Source organism: Oncorhynchus keta, chromosome 36 (genome assembly GCF_023373465.1).
Source record: "Oncorhynchus keta strain PuntledgeMale-10-30-2019 chromosome 36, Oket_V2, whole genome shotgun sequence".
Lineage (NCBI taxonomy): Eukaryota > Metazoa > Chordata > Actinopteri > Salmoniformes > Salmonidae > Oncorhynchus > Oncorhynchus keta.
In genome coordinates, this window is record NC_068456.1 from 3,421,986 (window position 1) to 3,439,673 (window position 17,688).

At 44.7% G+C, this 17,688-nt stretch overlaps 1 protein-coding gene across 1 annotated transcript in view; it reads left to right on the plus strand.

Moving 5' to 3' along the window:
• LOC118369470 (peroxisome proliferator-activated receptor gamma coactivator-related protein 1-like) overlaps window positions 1-17,688 on the plus strand; it is a 43,288-nt gene that overhangs the window by 13,545 nt on the left and 12,055 nt on the right. Inside the window, exons 2-8 of the mRNA XM_035753869.2 lie at window positions 1,014-1,139; window positions 1,296-1,448; window positions 3,218-3,298; window positions 3,518-5,687; window positions 5,807-5,860; window positions 15,938-15,998; window positions 16,295-16,362. Of these exons, the coding sequence (XP_035609762.1) occupies window positions 1,014-1,139; window positions 1,296-1,448; window positions 3,218-3,298; window positions 3,518-5,687; window positions 5,807-5,860; window positions 15,938-15,998; window positions 16,295-16,362 (2,713 nt within the window). The remainder of the gene's footprint in view (window positions 1-1,013; window positions 1,140-1,295; window positions 1,449-3,217; window positions 3,299-3,517; window positions 5,688-5,806; window positions 5,861-15,937; window positions 15,999-16,294; window positions 16,363-17,688) is intronic.

A 17,688-nucleotide genomic window follows, 5' to 3' on the forward strand; every position in this document is an offset into this window, starting at 1 on the left:
TTTTGCTTCCTGACACGGCCGGCGATTTTGCAGAGAGCCACATCAATTTACAGAAATACTCATAATAAACATTGATAAAAGATACGAACGAGTGTTATGCATGGAATTTTAGATCCATTTCTCCTTCATGCAACTGCTGTCAGATTTCAAAAAAGCTTTACTGAAAAAGCACACCATGCTATAATCTGAGTACAGAGCTGAGACCAAAACATGCCATACAGATACCCGCCATGTTGTGGAGTCAACAGAAGTCAGAAATAGCATTACATATTCACTGAACTTTGATCTTCATCAGCATGCACTCCCAGGAATCCCAGTTCCACAAGTGTTTGATAAAGTTAATTTATGTCCAAATACCTCCTTTTTGTCCATGCGTTTTAGTTAACAAATCCAAATTCACGAGCGCAGGCCAGTCAGTCTAATTGCATTACAGAATGTAGAAACATGACAAACTATGTATAGAATCAATCTTTAGGATGTTTTTAACATTAATCTTCAATGTTTCAACCAGAGAATTTTGTCTTTAGAAAGTAAAAGGAACGCAGCTACCTCACGGGTGCCTGAAACAAGGTTCTAAATGCTGTTGACATCTAGTGGAAGCCTTAGGAAGCGCAATATGACACTATTGGATAGGCAAAGACAAGAGAACCAACAAATGTTAAAATCTAACCAGGAAGTGGGAAATGTTTCTCGGGTTTTTACCTGCCATATGATCTGTTATACTCGGACATCATTCGAACAGTTTTAGAAATGTCAGTGTTTTCTATCCAAATCTACTAATAATATGCATATTTTAGCTTCTGGGACTGAGTAGTTACTCTAGTGACTCTGATCACTTTATTCATCCAAGCTACTCAATACTGCCCCCAGCCATAAGAAGTTAAACAATGCATCAAATATGAGTTGCAACTTGCACAGGTGTTGGCGCGAGTGGTCGATTTCGGATCGCTTTGACTTGTTGGGTTCTGGTTCTTAAGTCTTACTGACCCGTACTCCTCGTTTCTCCCCATCAGGCGGTGATCCTCCATGGGGGCCTGTCTAGTGACCGTCTGGAGCTGGAGACAGGAGACGCTTTGGAGGCCCTGTGCTGTCTGGACCCCTCCATACTGTCCATATTTGAGGACACAACCACAGGAGAGGTAAGGCTCAGAACATAGTTCAAATCACTTCCTGTTTCCTATATAGTGCTCTACTTCTGACCAGAGCCACTTATGTAATTTAACTTTTTGCTAACTGTATAATAGTTCAAATTTAACTGAATTGTGAAAATGTTATTAAAAATATATTTTTCTCAGAATAAAGTTGGACTTGATGAGGATAACGAGGCGACGCTGCTCACAGCTCTGACTGAGATCCTGGATAACGTGGACAACGAGAACCTGTCCCCCTTCGACACGCTGCCAGACTCTGATTTACTGACTGGCCAGAAAGGCCGGGAACACTCGCCGGTGAGTCCCACATACAAACTGAACTTATCCCTATTTGACATGCTGCACAACTCCGAACATGTAAAGATAGACTTTGTTATTGACCTCTCTGGGATATGTGGGACTGTAGCGTCCCAACTTGCTAACATCCAGTGAAAATGCAGAGCCCCAAATTCAAATAAATTACTATAAAAATTCAACTTTGAAATCACACATTCAATATGCAAAATTAAAGCTACACTTGTTGTGAATCCAGCCAACATGGCAGATTTAAAAAAAATAATAAAATAAAAATGCTTTACGGCGAAAGCAAACTATGCTATTATCTGAGGATAGCACCCAAGCAAATAAACACAGACCATCATATTTCAACCCTCCAGGCGTGACACAAAACGCATAAATAAATAATTAATGCCGTACCTTTGACTAGCTGCTTCTGTTGGCACTCCAATATGTCCCATAAGCATCAAATGGTCCTTTTGTTCGATTAATTCCATCGAGAGATATATCTCTATATCCAAAATGTCCATTTATTTGGTGTTTGATCCAGAAAAAGGCTTGTTCCAACCGGTTCCAACATGACTACAAAATATCTCAAAAGTTACCTGTCCAAACATTTCTAATTACTTTTGTATTACAACTTAAGGTATTTGTTAACGTAAATAACAGATACAATTGAAGACACTGGGTATACTGTGTTCAATACCGGCGGTAAACAAAGTGTCGCTAGCTTTCAGGTCAAACGCCTCTAACAAAGAGTACACTTCCCTCTACCCTCATTCTGAAGTGTTACTTCTACATTTCTCAAAGGAAAAACCTCAACCAATTTCTGAAGACTGACATCCAGTGGAAGCGATAGGAACTGCAAGAAGTTCCCTTCGAAATCTGGATTCCCAATGAAAACCCATTGAAAAGAGTGACCGGGGGGGGAAAAATCTGAATGGTTTGTCCTTGGGGTTTTGCCTGCCAAATAAGTTCTGTTAGTCAGACAAGTTTCTAAAACTGTTTGAATCGTAAGTGTTTTTTCCATCCAAATCTACTAATAATGAATCTTAGCTTCTGGGCATGAGTAGCAGGTAGTTTAATTTGGGCACGCAATTCTCTATCCTGGAGAAGTTAACAGTATGTCGCCAATGCTCAATGAGAATAACATATGCCACTACCAACACCTCATACATATTGACACATTTACGCCGTCATCATCCCCGGTATTTCTACCACCGGAGCAAGGCGGAAGTGGAAAATGACACCTCTTTGTCTCAAAGCAGCCTTTCTTAGTTGCCTCTGACCGGGCCAAAGAAATGACAGGAGCGATTTATAACCACAGATATACGCACAACTCTTGCTTAACTAATTTACAGCATGGTGGTGTTACCATGGAAGGCCAGTACTCAATCACACTTTTGAAATGGCTCATACACTAAAGGGGCATAGTCTTTTTCACAATTGAAGTATTCCAACCAAATGTGGAAGTGCATATGGAACACAGGAAAATCACTTGACTGCAATAGGCCTTTGAATAAACAAACTACAAGAACGGTTGTCATTTCATTTTCTCGCTGTACCAAAACCAAACCGTGACCCTAAACTGTAATGGTTTGGTGAACCGTTACACCCCTAGATATAACTGTATACACGATGGTGTACTTCGTAGGGCTCGGATGTACCCAGCTCTAGGAAGCAGGGCTGTCTGAACAAATAAGAAACTGGTGACTGTGTTCCAATGGCCTTTTTAAAAACATTTTAAATGCCTAACTCTTTCGTCCTGTGTTTTTCTTCTGATATTGTAGCTGAGGAGACTGCTTTGCTTGTCCCACTCGTCTCCAGAGAGTGAAACACCTTGCAACACGCGACAGTTCTCCACTGGGAAGGTAGCACACAGTTTCTAGCGTTAGCTCCATTTTCATATTGACATGTGCATAAGTCTTCAGAGAAATCATGAGACTTACTGCGGTGAAGTGCAGACACACCAAAAAGTCTAACTGGTGTGAAAGTCTGCAGATGCAGGTGGTCCAGCTGATGTTGTAAACCTTCAAGCTGGACAGAGGAATGCTCCAGGCGTTAACCTGATGTTTCCGCTCTTTATTTAGAGTCTCCCCAGGACACAGGAGTCTGTCCAGAGGAGTGACGGAGAGGAGGAAGAGGACGCAGAGGCTTGTTCTCCCTCCCTGAGCCCAGACAGACAACCCTCGTCATCAGAGCAAGAGCTCCTGACCTGGGGTGGCCTGTCCCTGCCTCTGGAGCAGCACATGGATGGAGAGAGCATGTCAGTGAATCTAGGAGAGCTGGTCAGACACATGCACCCCTATTGCATGGCAGTGTGCGTGGAGGATGAAGGGGAAGAACGGCTGCTGGCGGAGGAAGGGATACTGCTGGAAGTGGTCGAACATGGAGAGCATGGCGAGACTATATTTGCCATCCCAGATATGGGCATCCCTTATGCTCATCTCTCTCTCTCCTTGCCGGGAGTAGAAGACTCATTCAAAGCGGAGCAGAGGTTTCCAGATGAAATTTCTGAAGTGGATATGTTGGAGACGCCAGAGTCTGAGTCGGCGAATGATGTCGTAGTTGACGATGACGCAGCAAAGGTGGCTGACCCTGCCGAGACCCTGAGGGCAAAAGCAAGTGGTGAGAATGTTATCTACAGGAGACCAAAGGAGGAGACTGTAGAAAGATGTTTGTCTCGAAGGAAAAAGAAACGGAAAAACAAAGTGAAGCGGTCACCTGCTGAGGTCACCCCTGAGCCTGCCCAGGCAGAGGGGAGGGTCCTGAGGAGCGCGTCCCATAGGGGCGCCGCCCAGGAATCCTCGTCCCGGAAGCCCATCAAAGAGACGACCAGACCAGAGAAAAAGGACAAAGAGATGTTTTCTTCTGCCATATCTATGGCCGCCCCCGAAGCCCCAAAACAGAAGACGAGAGCAACGCATGCTGGCGAAACACAACACGTACAGCGACAGAGCCATGTGGAAGTCACAACCTTAACACTATCCACACACCGCAGCGTTAAGGTCATCCCTGCCTCAGACCATGTGTTGAAGGTCATGGCCTCTGACCTGTTGCCAGTGACTATGACCCCAAAGAAACTCCCCCAAACAACCACAGGCTGCGAGAAGCCTCAAAGCCTTCTAGCTTCTGCAGCTAACCCAACAGCCCCCCAGGCAATGACAATCAACCCTGCAGCACCCCAGGCGCTTAACCCAAGTGAACGACCTGTGTCAGTTGCCCCCCAGGCAATAATGCAGTCCAACAGTGCCTCTCTAGCGGCCCCCCAGGTTATCCCAAAGCCCATTAAGGCCTCCCAGGCTATTGAGCCCAAGCCTAAGCCCCTGTCCCTCCAGCAGTACCGGCTGCTGCGGCAGCAGAAGAAACCGGCCCCCTTAGAGAGACCAGAGGACCAGAGCACCAAGTGGCCCAGCCTCCCTGATGCCCCTACCGAGTTGCCCCCTATCCCCTGCCTCCCCATCCCCTCTTCCAGAGACCCCCGTCGCCCCCACCCCTCCCCAGGGTTTACTGGGGTGGAGGTGAAAGCGGCCTGGCAGCCCATGGGACCAGGAGCACCTCCAACACCTGAAGCTCTGCTTGTGCCTCCTGCTTACATGCTGGCCTCCAAATCCTCTTCCCCAACCAAGGCTTCTAGTGCAAATGCATCCCCTATAACCCCTCCCCAGCAAGCGACTGTTCCTACTCAACAGCCAGCTAAAGCTAGCCAATCCCCCATCTCCGTTGTGCCTTCATCCAGTACTGTGAGTGTAGTACCCCCACCACCCCAGAACCCTTTTGTGAAGCGTAATATACCCCAGGCCCCCCATCCTGGACTTACAAATCCCCAGCTCCAGTCCCAGCTACCCTCCAAGACTGTGGTCCTTATCAAATCTCAGAGCTCCAGTGGAGCCTCTTCTAAAACCACTACAGCTGCCAACAGGCCCGCCCTAATTGCTACTATAGCCCAAAAACCCACCCCTGTCGCTGGTGCTCTACTTGAGAAAACGTTCAACTGCACCACCAACGCTGCTGCTGTTTCTGTTCAGAAACCTTCCCCTGCGGCTCCTTTGAAGGTGGCTACTACTCTCCAGAAGGGAGTAGTTACTCTGCCCCGGCCTAAGATGCCTGAGCTGCCTACAGTCACTCCTGGGTCTACCCCAGCCAAACCCTCCACTACCCAGTCCTCCAAACCTGCAGTGAGGTGTACTACAGCCCAGGAGGCCCCCAAAGCCAAGAGCCCTACTCAGGAGCTGATAGAGGCATTCACCAGTGAAATTGGTGAGTGGACATACTGGACATATACTACTGTACTGATCCTCTGGTTGCTTAAATGTGTTTATCCTTGCCACAGTTTGTGGTTTATTTGTATAGTGCTGAGTGGTTCTGTTATCTCACAGGTATTGAAGCTGCTGACCTCACCAGCCTGCTGGAGCAGTTTGAAGAGACTCAAGGTGAGTGATACTGAGTATTAACACATGCGTTCTCTCTGGCTGTAGGGGACACCGTTATCAAAAATGACTGCCAAATTTCTTCACTCTACATTTCTTTCACATTTCTGTTTCTTTGGCATTAGTTAATCTATAACGAATAACCCACTGTTTATTGAACAAGACAGTCTGTTAGAAAAGTTGGGAATTTTGCGTTAATTGTTTCTTCCTCGCTGAAAATGTAATCCACGTAGCCCTTACTCCTCGAGCATGATAGTGGGCCTAATGGTTTTGGTGTTAGCTAACACCTGACTTGCTGTTGGCTAACAGCTCAGTGGGTCCGCCAGTTCAGTAGTACTAGACTAAATCTGTCACCAGGATCACTTTCACTGGACTGTATAGTGGAGGCGTATAGGGTTGCAGGGCTATCTCTGGCCCTGTATGGTGTGGAGGATTTGCGTGCCAGGACTCCCACGGTTAAGAACGGGCACCTTGCGAAGTTGACGGCTGACAAACATTGGACTTTGCAGGTCCATCTGCAATGTGCTCAATGTCTTGTGTGTTTTGGCGCAGGTAAGTAGCTTGGCTTGGTTTTCAACGTTTTTGCTTATCTAGATGGGTTTTCATTGTGGATTGACACTCATTTTCTTTGATTTAAAATATCCATTTGATGTTACATATTAGGATATACCATGACTTGTTTTATTAAATAAAACGACTTTGGAATGTAGTAGCCTATAATGTGCGCCTCAGCCTTCATGCATGTAGCCGGTTTCAAATGAAGTGATCACTACTACAATGCAAGGTGGAATTTAAATGATGGAATAAAAATGTAGCTTCGACAACAAGCAACCAGCAGGTAGGCTGTGATATGAGTTAAGGAGAAAGCACAGCAATATATAGCCTGGCTAGTTTAGCTAGCTAGCTTCTTGAGGTTACGCCGATTTGACGCAGTCAAGGTGGGCACTGTCAAATGGGATGATGACTAACATTGTGGCTGCTGCAAGTTAGCCAGTTTAAATAGTCTTTGACGAGCTGGCATAGCTGCATGTCTATTTCCCTCCTGTCAGCTCCACTCGCATTTCTCACACACCATCCGGTCCTTCCCCCGCAGCAGCAGAGCTGGAGTCTCTCCCTTTGTGCTCAGGTTAAAAACAGAAGTAAAAAATGAAATAAAATCATGTATTCTGGATATCAGTCCCCCCCCCCCATTATTTGAGTATTACTTTTCTTTCAAACGCCCATCCCTAGTTCTGAGTTCATGTTTGGTTACATGATTTGTGATGTATTCTGCATGTGAATAATGAACATGGTAAGTCTTACCTAGTTAAGTGCCCACTTCGCGTTAAAGTATTGGTATTCAAGTTCAAACATTGAGGTGAAAGTTGTTAACATGGGCTATGGCTGTTTCAGGAGATGGGTTTTGATGTTCTAACCTTTTAATGAGGCTGTCATTTATTTTCCCCAAGGGGGTAGGGCTAGGCGTTATACCTATTTAACTATATAACGTTATTGATGCGCTGACCGGTTTGGGTTTTACCGTGTCTTCTATAATGGTATTTCAACATATGGTTTGTTAATGTGATGCCCAACTCCATCGCATATGTCCATTTTTATAGTTTACTTTTTGCTTCCTGCAAGTCGAGTCTCACCCTGTTCTCCTGCATGTCGTAGCCCTGCCCCATCACTCAAGGGGAGCATGTTGCTCAACTACGGAGTCACGAGCACTTCACTTGCCATTCAGTCTGCATGGTCAGAAGAAACAAGATGTCGGTGACACCGATGCTGCTTCCAAGCATTGTATAATTACACGATTACACTGCAGAAAAAACATAAATACAACATGTTAAGTGTTGGTTTCATTAACTGATATAACACTACAATTTTTCCATATGCACAAGCTTTTTTTCTCATTTAGTGCACATTTGTTTATATCCCTGTGAGTGAGCATTTCTCCTTTGCCAAGATAATACATCCATTTGACAGGTGTGGCATACTAAGGAGCTGATTAAATAGCATGATCATGACGCAGGTGCACCTTGTGCTGGGGATAATAAAAGGACACTAAAATGTACACTTGTCACACAACACAATGTCATTGATGTCTCAAGTTGAGGGAGCGTGCATTTGGCATGCTGACACCCGAGCTGTTGGCAGAGAATGTACTGTTAATTTCTCTACCGCAAGTTGCTTCCAATATCGTTTTAAGGAATTTGGCAATACGTCCAACTGGCCTCAACCATAAACCATGTGTAACCACGCTAGCCCAGAACCTCCATCTGGCTCTACCTGCGGGATGGTTGGTGTGAGACCAGCCACCCGGACAGCTGATGAAACTGGGTTTGCACAACTGAAGAGTTTCTGCACAAACTGAAGCTCCTCTGTATGCTCGTCTTGCCAGGCAAACTAAACTTAGATGGCCACTGGCACGCTGGGGAAGTGTGCTCTTCACGTAGGAGTCTGTTTCAACTGTACTAGATTTTATGGATGAATTTGAATACTCAGATTCTGTGATGCGATCCAGAAGCCCGTTGTCGAGCCATTCATCTGCCGCCATCACCTCATGGTTTAGCATGATAATGAATGGCCCAGTGTCGCAAGGATTTGTTCAAAATTCCTGGAAGCTGAAAAATGGCCCAATTCTTCCATGGCAGCATACTCACCAGGCATGTCCCCATTTAGCATGTTTGGGATGCTCTGGCTCAATGTGTATGGCAGTGTGTTCCAGTTCCCGCCATTATCCAGCAAATTCGCACAGCCATTGAAGAGTGGGACAACATTCCACAAGACACAATCAACAGCCTGATTCACTCGATGCATAAAGGAGATGTGTAGCGCTACATGATGCAAATGGTGGTCACCATATACTGACTGGTTTTCTGATCCACGCCTCTAACTTGTTTTTAAGCATCTGTGACCAACAGATGCATATCTCTATTCCCAGTCATGTGAAATCTATAGATTACAGCCTAATGAATTGATTTCAATTGACATATTTCCTTATGAACTGTGACTCAGATCTTTGAATTGTTTCATATTGCCTTTTTATTTTTGTTCAAAGTAGCTCTTAAGTCTGCAGAAGGCTTTCTTTTCTTAGCATGTTGTGGCTTAAGTAAATATGGTTAGCCAAATGTAAACGTAGCTAGCTAGAAGTGTGATTTTAAGTGCTGGTGTAGGCCTAGAGCAGCATGATTTAGAAGATAACATTGCACAATCAGCTGAATAGCCCAAGCATGAATGTTTAGTTAAAGAGCTAGCAAGCAACGTCTTTTATTATTTTTTTAAACTAGGAATGTCGGTTAAATTATTTTTTACAATAACGGCCAACCAAAAGGCTTTCTGTGGGGACGGGCAGGGATGAAAAAATAAAGAATATAGGACACAGCGCACCACCACGAGACAACGCTACATTAACCTAAAGTTGACACAGCATGGTAGCAAACCAAGATGGCAACATGGTACAAACATTGGGTACAAAGGGTAAGAAGGTAAAGACAATACATACGCAAAGCAGCCACAACTGTCAGTAGGTAGCCTAGTGGTTAGCACGTTGGACTAGTAACCGAAAGGTTGCACGATCAAATCCCCGAGCTGACGAGGTACAAATTTAAATGAGGGAGAACTGTCCAGTTTGACTGTTTGCAGCTTGTTCCGGTCACTGAGAAGTGACCCAGGGATGTGTGCTGTGGGGACCTTTTAACAGAATGTGACTGGCAGGTGGATGGGGCTGCAGTAGGCATCTCGGATAGGGGGGGAAGTGAGGCCTAAGCGAGTTTTATAAATAAGCATACACCTTTGGGTTTTGTGATGGGTATATGGAAATGACCGGTTTACAGAAGAGTATAGAATGCAGTGATGTGTCCTATAAGGAGAACTGGTTGTGAATCTGATGGCAGAATGGTAAAGCCCATCTAGGCACTCGAGCACCCTTACCTGCCATTCTATGAATTGTCTCCATAATCTAGCATGGGTATGATGGTCATCTGAATCAGGGTTGGTTTTGGCAACTGGGGTGAAAGGAGTGATTACGAAAGAGGAAACCAGGTCTAGATTTAACTTTAGCCTGCAGCTTTGTGCTGAGAGAAGGACAGTGTACCATACCCCCAAGTACTTGTATGAGGTGACTACCTCAAGCTCCGCCCCTCTCCCCACAGGTGTGACTACTACCTCCTGAGGGTTTGTTCTTCTTACCAAACCACATGGCCTTCTGTTTTGGAGGTGTTCTGAACAAGGTTAAGGGCAGAGAAAGCTTGTTGGACACAAAGCTTTGAGTGTTTAACACAAAATCCGGGGAGGGGCCAGCTGAATATAAGACAATCTACATATAAATGTTCCTACTGCCTGAGCTATGTTGAAGTAAATTGAGAAAAGCGTGGGGCCGAGGATCAAGCCTTGGGGGTACTCCCTTGGTGACAGGTAGTGGCGGAGACTGATGTTCTGACTTTATACACTGTACTCTTTTGACATGGGTAGTTAGCAAACCAGGCCAAAGACACCTCAGACACCAATACTCCAAGAATGGAATGGTCTACCGCTGGTATTCCCAAACTGGTGTACGTGCAATGCCGTCATGGGTCCAGCAAATAAAAATGTGATTCACGTTTTAAAAATACAATACAAGTACTTCACATTTTCAAATAGTCAATTTATATTTTCCATTGGGGGCTATACATGTGGGTTTTTTTCCCCCTGTGGGGCCTCAGTTTAATTTTATTTCTGGCAGTGAAACGTCTAGTGTTCAGCGAAATAACACAATGTCAAATACAGGTAGCCTAGTCAAATAATTAACATCCTATCACATTAACCGTTACTCTCACGGGAATTCCGCTAACGGTCCATATGTAGCTGCTGCTCATTCCGTTTTCTTAAATTGATAAATGGTTAAAAGGCCCATAGACATACCAGCAGTGGTGCACCTGTTGACGACAAGTTCTGCTTCCACGAGCACGTCCAATGCTGGCGTCAGTAATTCTACATTTTGTTGTTCGCCCAGCTAGCATGGACACTGACAGTTGTGAATCTGATGCAGCCGAAGAGCTACTGCCCCCTTCCCCGGAAAGCACCGAACAGACGGACGTTGGACCATCAGAGGCGCAAATGAGAACTGCATTGATTTAGGGGTTCACTTATAATGGGAGGAGGGCCATTCCTCAGCCACAGTGTGTTACATGTGCAAAAGTACTCTCAACCCGATGAAACCTTCACTCTTGTGCAGGCCTTTAGAAACAACTTGCCAATTAGGAAAATAAGCCATGGAGTTTTGTGAGAGAATTAAGACTGCTTTCGAGTAAGATGTGTGTATAAAAGCAACACATACTATTTAAGGGGCTAGAAGTGTCTTTATATGGTGAGCTACCGAGTGGCTAGGACAGGGAAGCCTCGTACTATTGTTGAGGACTTAATTCTTCCTCATGCCGCGGATATGGCTGGGACAATGCTAGGGGGAGAAGGCCTCAAACAAGTTTCATGATTCATCAGTGACATAGATGTTTTGAAACAATTGCTGTGTCACATACAAGCAAGTGATTTTAGATGCATTAAAACTGGATGAGTCAACAGATGTGGCGGGCCTGGCACAGCTCCTGGAATGTCTGTTACATTTTTGGGTGGTCAATTAAGGAAGACATCCTCTTCTGGACAACAGGAGAGGATATTTTTAAAGTACTGGACAGCTTTGTGACATCAACTGGACTTTGGTGGTCAAGATGTGTTTAGTATCTGTACTGATGGTAAAAAAGCCATGACAGGGAGACATGGTGGAGTGGTAATGTGCGGGCAAGCAGTTGCTCCCGACGCAACTTGGGTACACTACAGCATCCACCGAGGCTCTTGCTGCTAAAATAATACCTGACAGCTTGAAAGATGCTTGGACACTACAGTGAAAATGGTTAACTTTTAAAGCAAGGCCCCTGAACTCGTGTGTATTTTCTGCACTATGCAATGATTTGGGCAGCGACCATGTAACGCTTTTACAACATACAGAAGTGCGCTGGTTATCAAGGGGCAAAGTATTGACATGTTTTTTAAAATTCAGAGACAAGCTTAGTTTTCTTTACAGACCATAATTTATTTCTGACCGCTTGCATGATGACGAGTTTCTCACACGACTGGCCTATCTGGGTGATTGTTTTTTCTCACCTGAATGATCTGAATCTAGGATTGCAGGGACTCCAACTATATTCAATGTGCGGCACAAAATTGAGGCCATGATTAAGAAGTTGGAGCTCTTCTCTGTCTGCATTAACAAGGACGATACACAGGTCTTTCCATTATTGTGTGATTTATTTTGTGCAAATTAACTCCCACTTCCGGACAATGTCATGTGATTATAGTGAAGCACCTGAGTGAGTTGGGTGCGCAATTACGCAGGTACTTTCCCGAATCAGATGACACAACTGGATTCGTTATCCCTTTCATGCCTTCTGGCCACTTACCGATATCTGAACAAGAGCGTCTCATCGAAATTGCAACAAGTGGTTCTGTGAACATTTTGTCAGAAGCCACTGTGTAATTTCTGGATGGAGCTGCCCTCAGAGTATCCTGCCTTGGCAAATCGTGCTGTTAAGACACTGGTGCCCTTTGCAACCATGTACCTATCTGAGTGGATTCTCTGCCCTTACTTGCTTAAACTAAAGGCAGACTATGTGGAAACTGATTTTAAGACAGACACTCCAATACAACCGACACTGCAGAGTTATGTGCATCCTTTCAAGCACACCCTTCTCATTAACCTGTGGGGAGTTACTCACAATTTCCGGTGAACAAATCATGTTTTATATGTAAGATGGTTAAATAAAGAGCGTAATTATTGATTTTGTGCCCCGGTCCTATAAGAGCTGTCACAACCCGGCTCATGGGAAAACACGCTCATTCTTATGTTTTAATCAGTGTATAGTATGCGTGGCAGGCTTACAATGATGGCAACAAACAAACAAACATTTGAGTGTGCTGACCATGGTGCTAGAGGGGGTATGCAGCTGGAGGTTGAATTTAAAGGTGTACGGGACTATAAAAGGGTCTAAAAGATCTGAGCCAGATGTTTCTTTTTGGGGGGTGGGGGTCAAGTTTCAGGAGTTCCTTTTAGCACCTCGACTCAGTTTCTCCCTGCAGGCAGTCACCATTTAAGGTCATTACAGAAAACAGGAGGATAACACTGAGTAGCCTTTTCTGGGTATGGAAGTCATACCATGTGTGATTTTGGTAATCTGAGATTTACGGGGACCCATTGCTTTAGGACTTGGTCAGGTGGTTTAAGCATATCCCAGTTTCGGTCACCTAGCAGGACACATTCAGAGCTAGTGTAAGGGGCCAGGAGAGCGCTTTGGGCAGCTAGGGTACAGTTCTGATGGAGGACAATAGAACCCAGCAATTGTCAACAAAGAGCTATTTGAGTTTTTAATGCTGAAGACCAGCAAATCAGACTGTGAGCAGATTGCCAGGTGGAATCCAAGCACCAGTTTCAGGCATCGGGAGTAGGTGTCACACCCACTTGGGAGAGCCATATTTCTGGAAGCCGATTTCTTGAACAATAGTTGTATCGGATCTGTCCTAGCAAGCTTGGCTGCCTTAACTCAGCATTCAGTCCCTATAAAGTAAAATACACTGGTCAAAAAATAAAGGGAACACTAAAATAACACATCCTAGATTTGAATGAATAAAATATTCTGATTAAATACTTTTTTCATTGCATAGTTTAATGTGCTGACAACAAAATCACACACAAATGATCAATGGAAATCAAATTTATCAACCCATGGAGGTCTGGATTTGGAGTCACACAAAATTAAAGTAGAAAACCACACTATAGGTGGCTCTAACTTTGTAATGTCTTTAAAACAAGTCAAAATGAGGCTCAGTGCCTGTATGACCTCCCTACAACGCCTGGACTTGCTCCTGATGAGGTGGCGGATGGTCTCCTGAGGGATCTCCTCCCAGTCCTGGACTAAAGCATCCTGGACAGTCTGTGGCGTTGGTGGCTGGAGCGAGACATGATGTCCCAGATGTGCTCAATTGGATTCAGGTCTGTGGAACCGGCGGGCCAGTCCATAGCATCAATGCCTTCCTCTTGCAGGAACTGCTGACACACTCCAGCCATATGAGGTCTAGCATGGTTTTGCATTAAGATGAACCCAGGGCCAACCGCACCAGCATATGGTCTCACGGGGTCTGAGGATCTCATCTCGGTACCTAATGGCAGGCAGGCGAGCACATGGAGGACTGTGCGCCCCCCCCCAAAGAAATGACTGACCCACTGCCAAACCGGTCATGCTGGAGGATGTTGCAGGCAGCAGAACGTTCTCCAGGGCGTCTCCAGACTCTGTCACATGTGCTCAGTGTGAACCTGCTTTCATCTGTGAAGAGCACAGGGCGCCAGTGGCGAATTTGCCAATCTTTGTGTTCTCTGGCAAATGCCAAACGTCCTGTACGGTGTTGGGCTGTAAGCACAACCCCCACCTGTGGACGTCGGGCCCTCATACCACCCTCATGGTGTCTGTTTCTGACTGTTTGAGCAGACACATGCACATTTGTTGCCTGCTGGTCATTTTGCAGGGCCCTGGCAGTGCTCCTCCTGCTCCTCCTTGCACAAAGGCGGAGGTAGCGGTCCTGCTGCTGGGTTGTTGCCCTCCTATGGCCTCCTCCACGCCTCCTGATGTACTGGCCTGTCTCCTGGTAGCGCCTCCATGCTCTGGACACTACGCTGACAGACACAGCAAACCTTCTTACCACAGCTCGCATTGATGTGCCATCCTGGATGAGCTGCATTACCTGAGCCACTTGTGTGGGTTGTAGACTCTGTCTCATGCTACCACGAGTGAAAGCACCGCCAGCATTCAAAAGTGACAAACATCAGCCAGGAAGCATAGGAACTGAAGTGGTCTGGTCACCACCTGCAGAACCACTCCTTTTATTGGGGGGTGTTCCCTTTTTATTTTTTTTGAGCAGTGTATATCGTAACGTATTTATTTTATGTTCTTTCTTTGATTTCAAAATGGCATTAGACAACACTACTCACTCAGTTCCAGGTTGGATGGTGTCCTCAGGTCTTTGCTGTTTGTTTGCTAGAGCACCCTCCTTATAGCTTGGAAAAGGGAATCCTTGGTAGCAGTAATCTTGTGTGTGTGGTCCAAGATTTTGCTTCCTACCCTGGCACAATTCCTCTCTGGCATGTCAAACAACAATATAGCCTAAGTGCTGCCCATTATTTTCCATCTGATTTTACAATTACGTTTCCATGATTTACAGCAGTTCACCAATAAACTCGGTCTAGATTATTTGCCCATATCTATCATGCAGCCCTATGTGGGGACAGTGCAAGTTATAACAAATGTTGATTTTTGGTTGAAGTTATATTTATTTTATACTGTTCAGCGGGGCGAAGGCCCCATTGAAATTGTGTTGCCATCCCAGGGTCCTGAACTACTGCTATTTAGAACTTAAAGAAAAAGTCCACTCAAATTGTTATGTTTTCATTAGTCAATTGTTGATATTCCCCAAATGTTTTGCATGTCAGCAATCTAGTTTTCAAGATGGCATGTAACTTTCAAAATACAAAAATTTGCCATCTCATGATGCATTTTGCAAGTTACATGGGTGCAGTTTGCCTGTTTAATTATTCAAAAACCTGTTACTCTCTTACTATGAAAAATATAGTCATAGATATCTTTGAATATATTATATTTTGGCCATTTTTGTCCAGCCCTACAAGGGGGGGAAATTGGGTTCACATTTGATACTATTGCTACTGTGCCTTTAAAATAAGGTGCTGCATAGTCAGGGTGGCTGCTATGCGGACATGTCCACTGAGCTGGAATTCTGCCTTGTCCGCAGATCCATTTAACTTTGACCACTGCCTTTGTCCGGCTGGATGTACAGGCCCCAGCTAAAACAACTGGCCAGATGTGTGTGTGTGTGTTGGCACTGCCACTGACTGGTCCAGGCCTACCTAGCATAATGGCTGAAACGTGTAGATCTAGCCCAAAATCAAAATGTTATTATGGAAACGAATGCCTATGAATGGGTTGGTGAAAGGTGAGCATGTTACTTTACTGACCTCTCCTCCTTCCCTTGATTTGACTCATTCCTTCTCTTCCCTCTCTCCAGCTAAAGAGGAGCAGTATGTTCTGGAGGTATCTGGTAGAGCAGCAGCTGTAGGAAACTCTAGGTGAGTTACCCTACAGCCCCATGCTGCTCTGGGTGCGTGTGGGTACTTTGTATGCATATATTATCTTGAGACCTACCGCACACTGAAGACCTTTGTCTTACCACACAATGGGCCAAGGGATCCACCATTTAGCTTGTTTTTTGGATAAAATAAAATAATCTTCTTCCCCCCCAGCAACCCAATTGTTCTACTGTCCTAGTCTGTGTGGCTTCTGGGCATAGCCTTACACTTCGTCTTAGAAGTGTACCTGTTCAATGATGCAGTGTTCAAGGTGTGTGTTTTTGTTTCTTTTGTAGTGTGGAGCGGCCATGTGACAGGACAGTTGTGGAGAGAGTCGGCGCACATGACCTGGCAAGCACTGCAGGTAAGGGCTACGGTACTAAGCACCCTGTCAGCTGCTAATGCTAACTGTATTCTGCTAATCATAAACCAATCACCCGGTCGTCACTAGTTGCCACGGTAGTAAACCCTGTCTATTTCTAAAATGTAACTTGTCAATCTGTTTTAAACCTAACCACACTGCTAACTTTATGACTAACCTTCAATTGTGACCAAAGCCCTTTACATTTTTTTCTCCCCCATATAGACAATTTTGACTTTGTGGCTGAAATCTAGTGGAATCCCAATCGCCCAGTACAATGCTAATCACACACCAATCAGTCTGTACACTGTAATGCTGATTGTACATTGCTAATGCTAGTCATACACCAATGGTCATGCATGGCTCAGTTGGTAGAGCATGATTTATGCAACGCCAGGATTTTAAGTGTATTAATCGCCCTGTACACTGCCTAAAGCTCATCGCACACCAGTCAGCCGGGCCTAGTTTCCCAAAACATCTTAAGGCTAAGTTCATAATTCAATATTTGTTTTATTTTTTTAAATATTTTATTTTATTTTTTTCTTCTCCCTACTGCGTCACTTCATGCACAAATCTCCGCTAAACATAGAATCAAGATGATCTGTCTGACTGCCGATAACTACGAAGTTGATATTTGTTGCCATAGGCGATATCTCTAGGAGCTGATCCGTCGTTAGTATTGTGGGTTAATTCTAATATTAAGTTAAGATTAGAATGGATAAAGCTGATCAGAGAGCAGGCGCTGCCTTTCGAGCCTATCGGTATTGATGCATGCTCCAACGACCCCACTTAACTAACTTTATTTTCCCATGGTTTTGGGAAATGCATGCTAAATCTTCGACCGTTGTAGGAACAATGCATCGTTAAAACACTCGGAAGCCTAAGTTCCATTGCTATGGGGAAACTGGGCCCTGTACGCTACTAATACTAATCATAAACCATTCAGCCTGTACGATGCTAATGCTAATAAGAAAAAATAACAGAAAAAAAACATGTCTTATTGTCACACAATGGATAGGCGCAATTAAATGTTTTACAGCATCAGTCACAGTAGTATGGTGCCCCTGAAGCAAATGGGGTTTAAGTGCCCTGCTCTGGTCTTCGAACCAGCTACCTTTCGGTTGTAGGTCAAACACTAACTGCTAGTTTACCTGCCGTCCTATACACTAACCTACGAAAAACATGTCAGAGGTTTACACCCTAAACATAAATTGCTGTCACTCATGGAGTAATTGGAACACCTGTCTGTATCTCCTGGTAAAATGCTTGACATCCATTGTTGTGGTCTAAAATTTACCTTTAAATGACAACCAGAGGCATTCTGCTTCA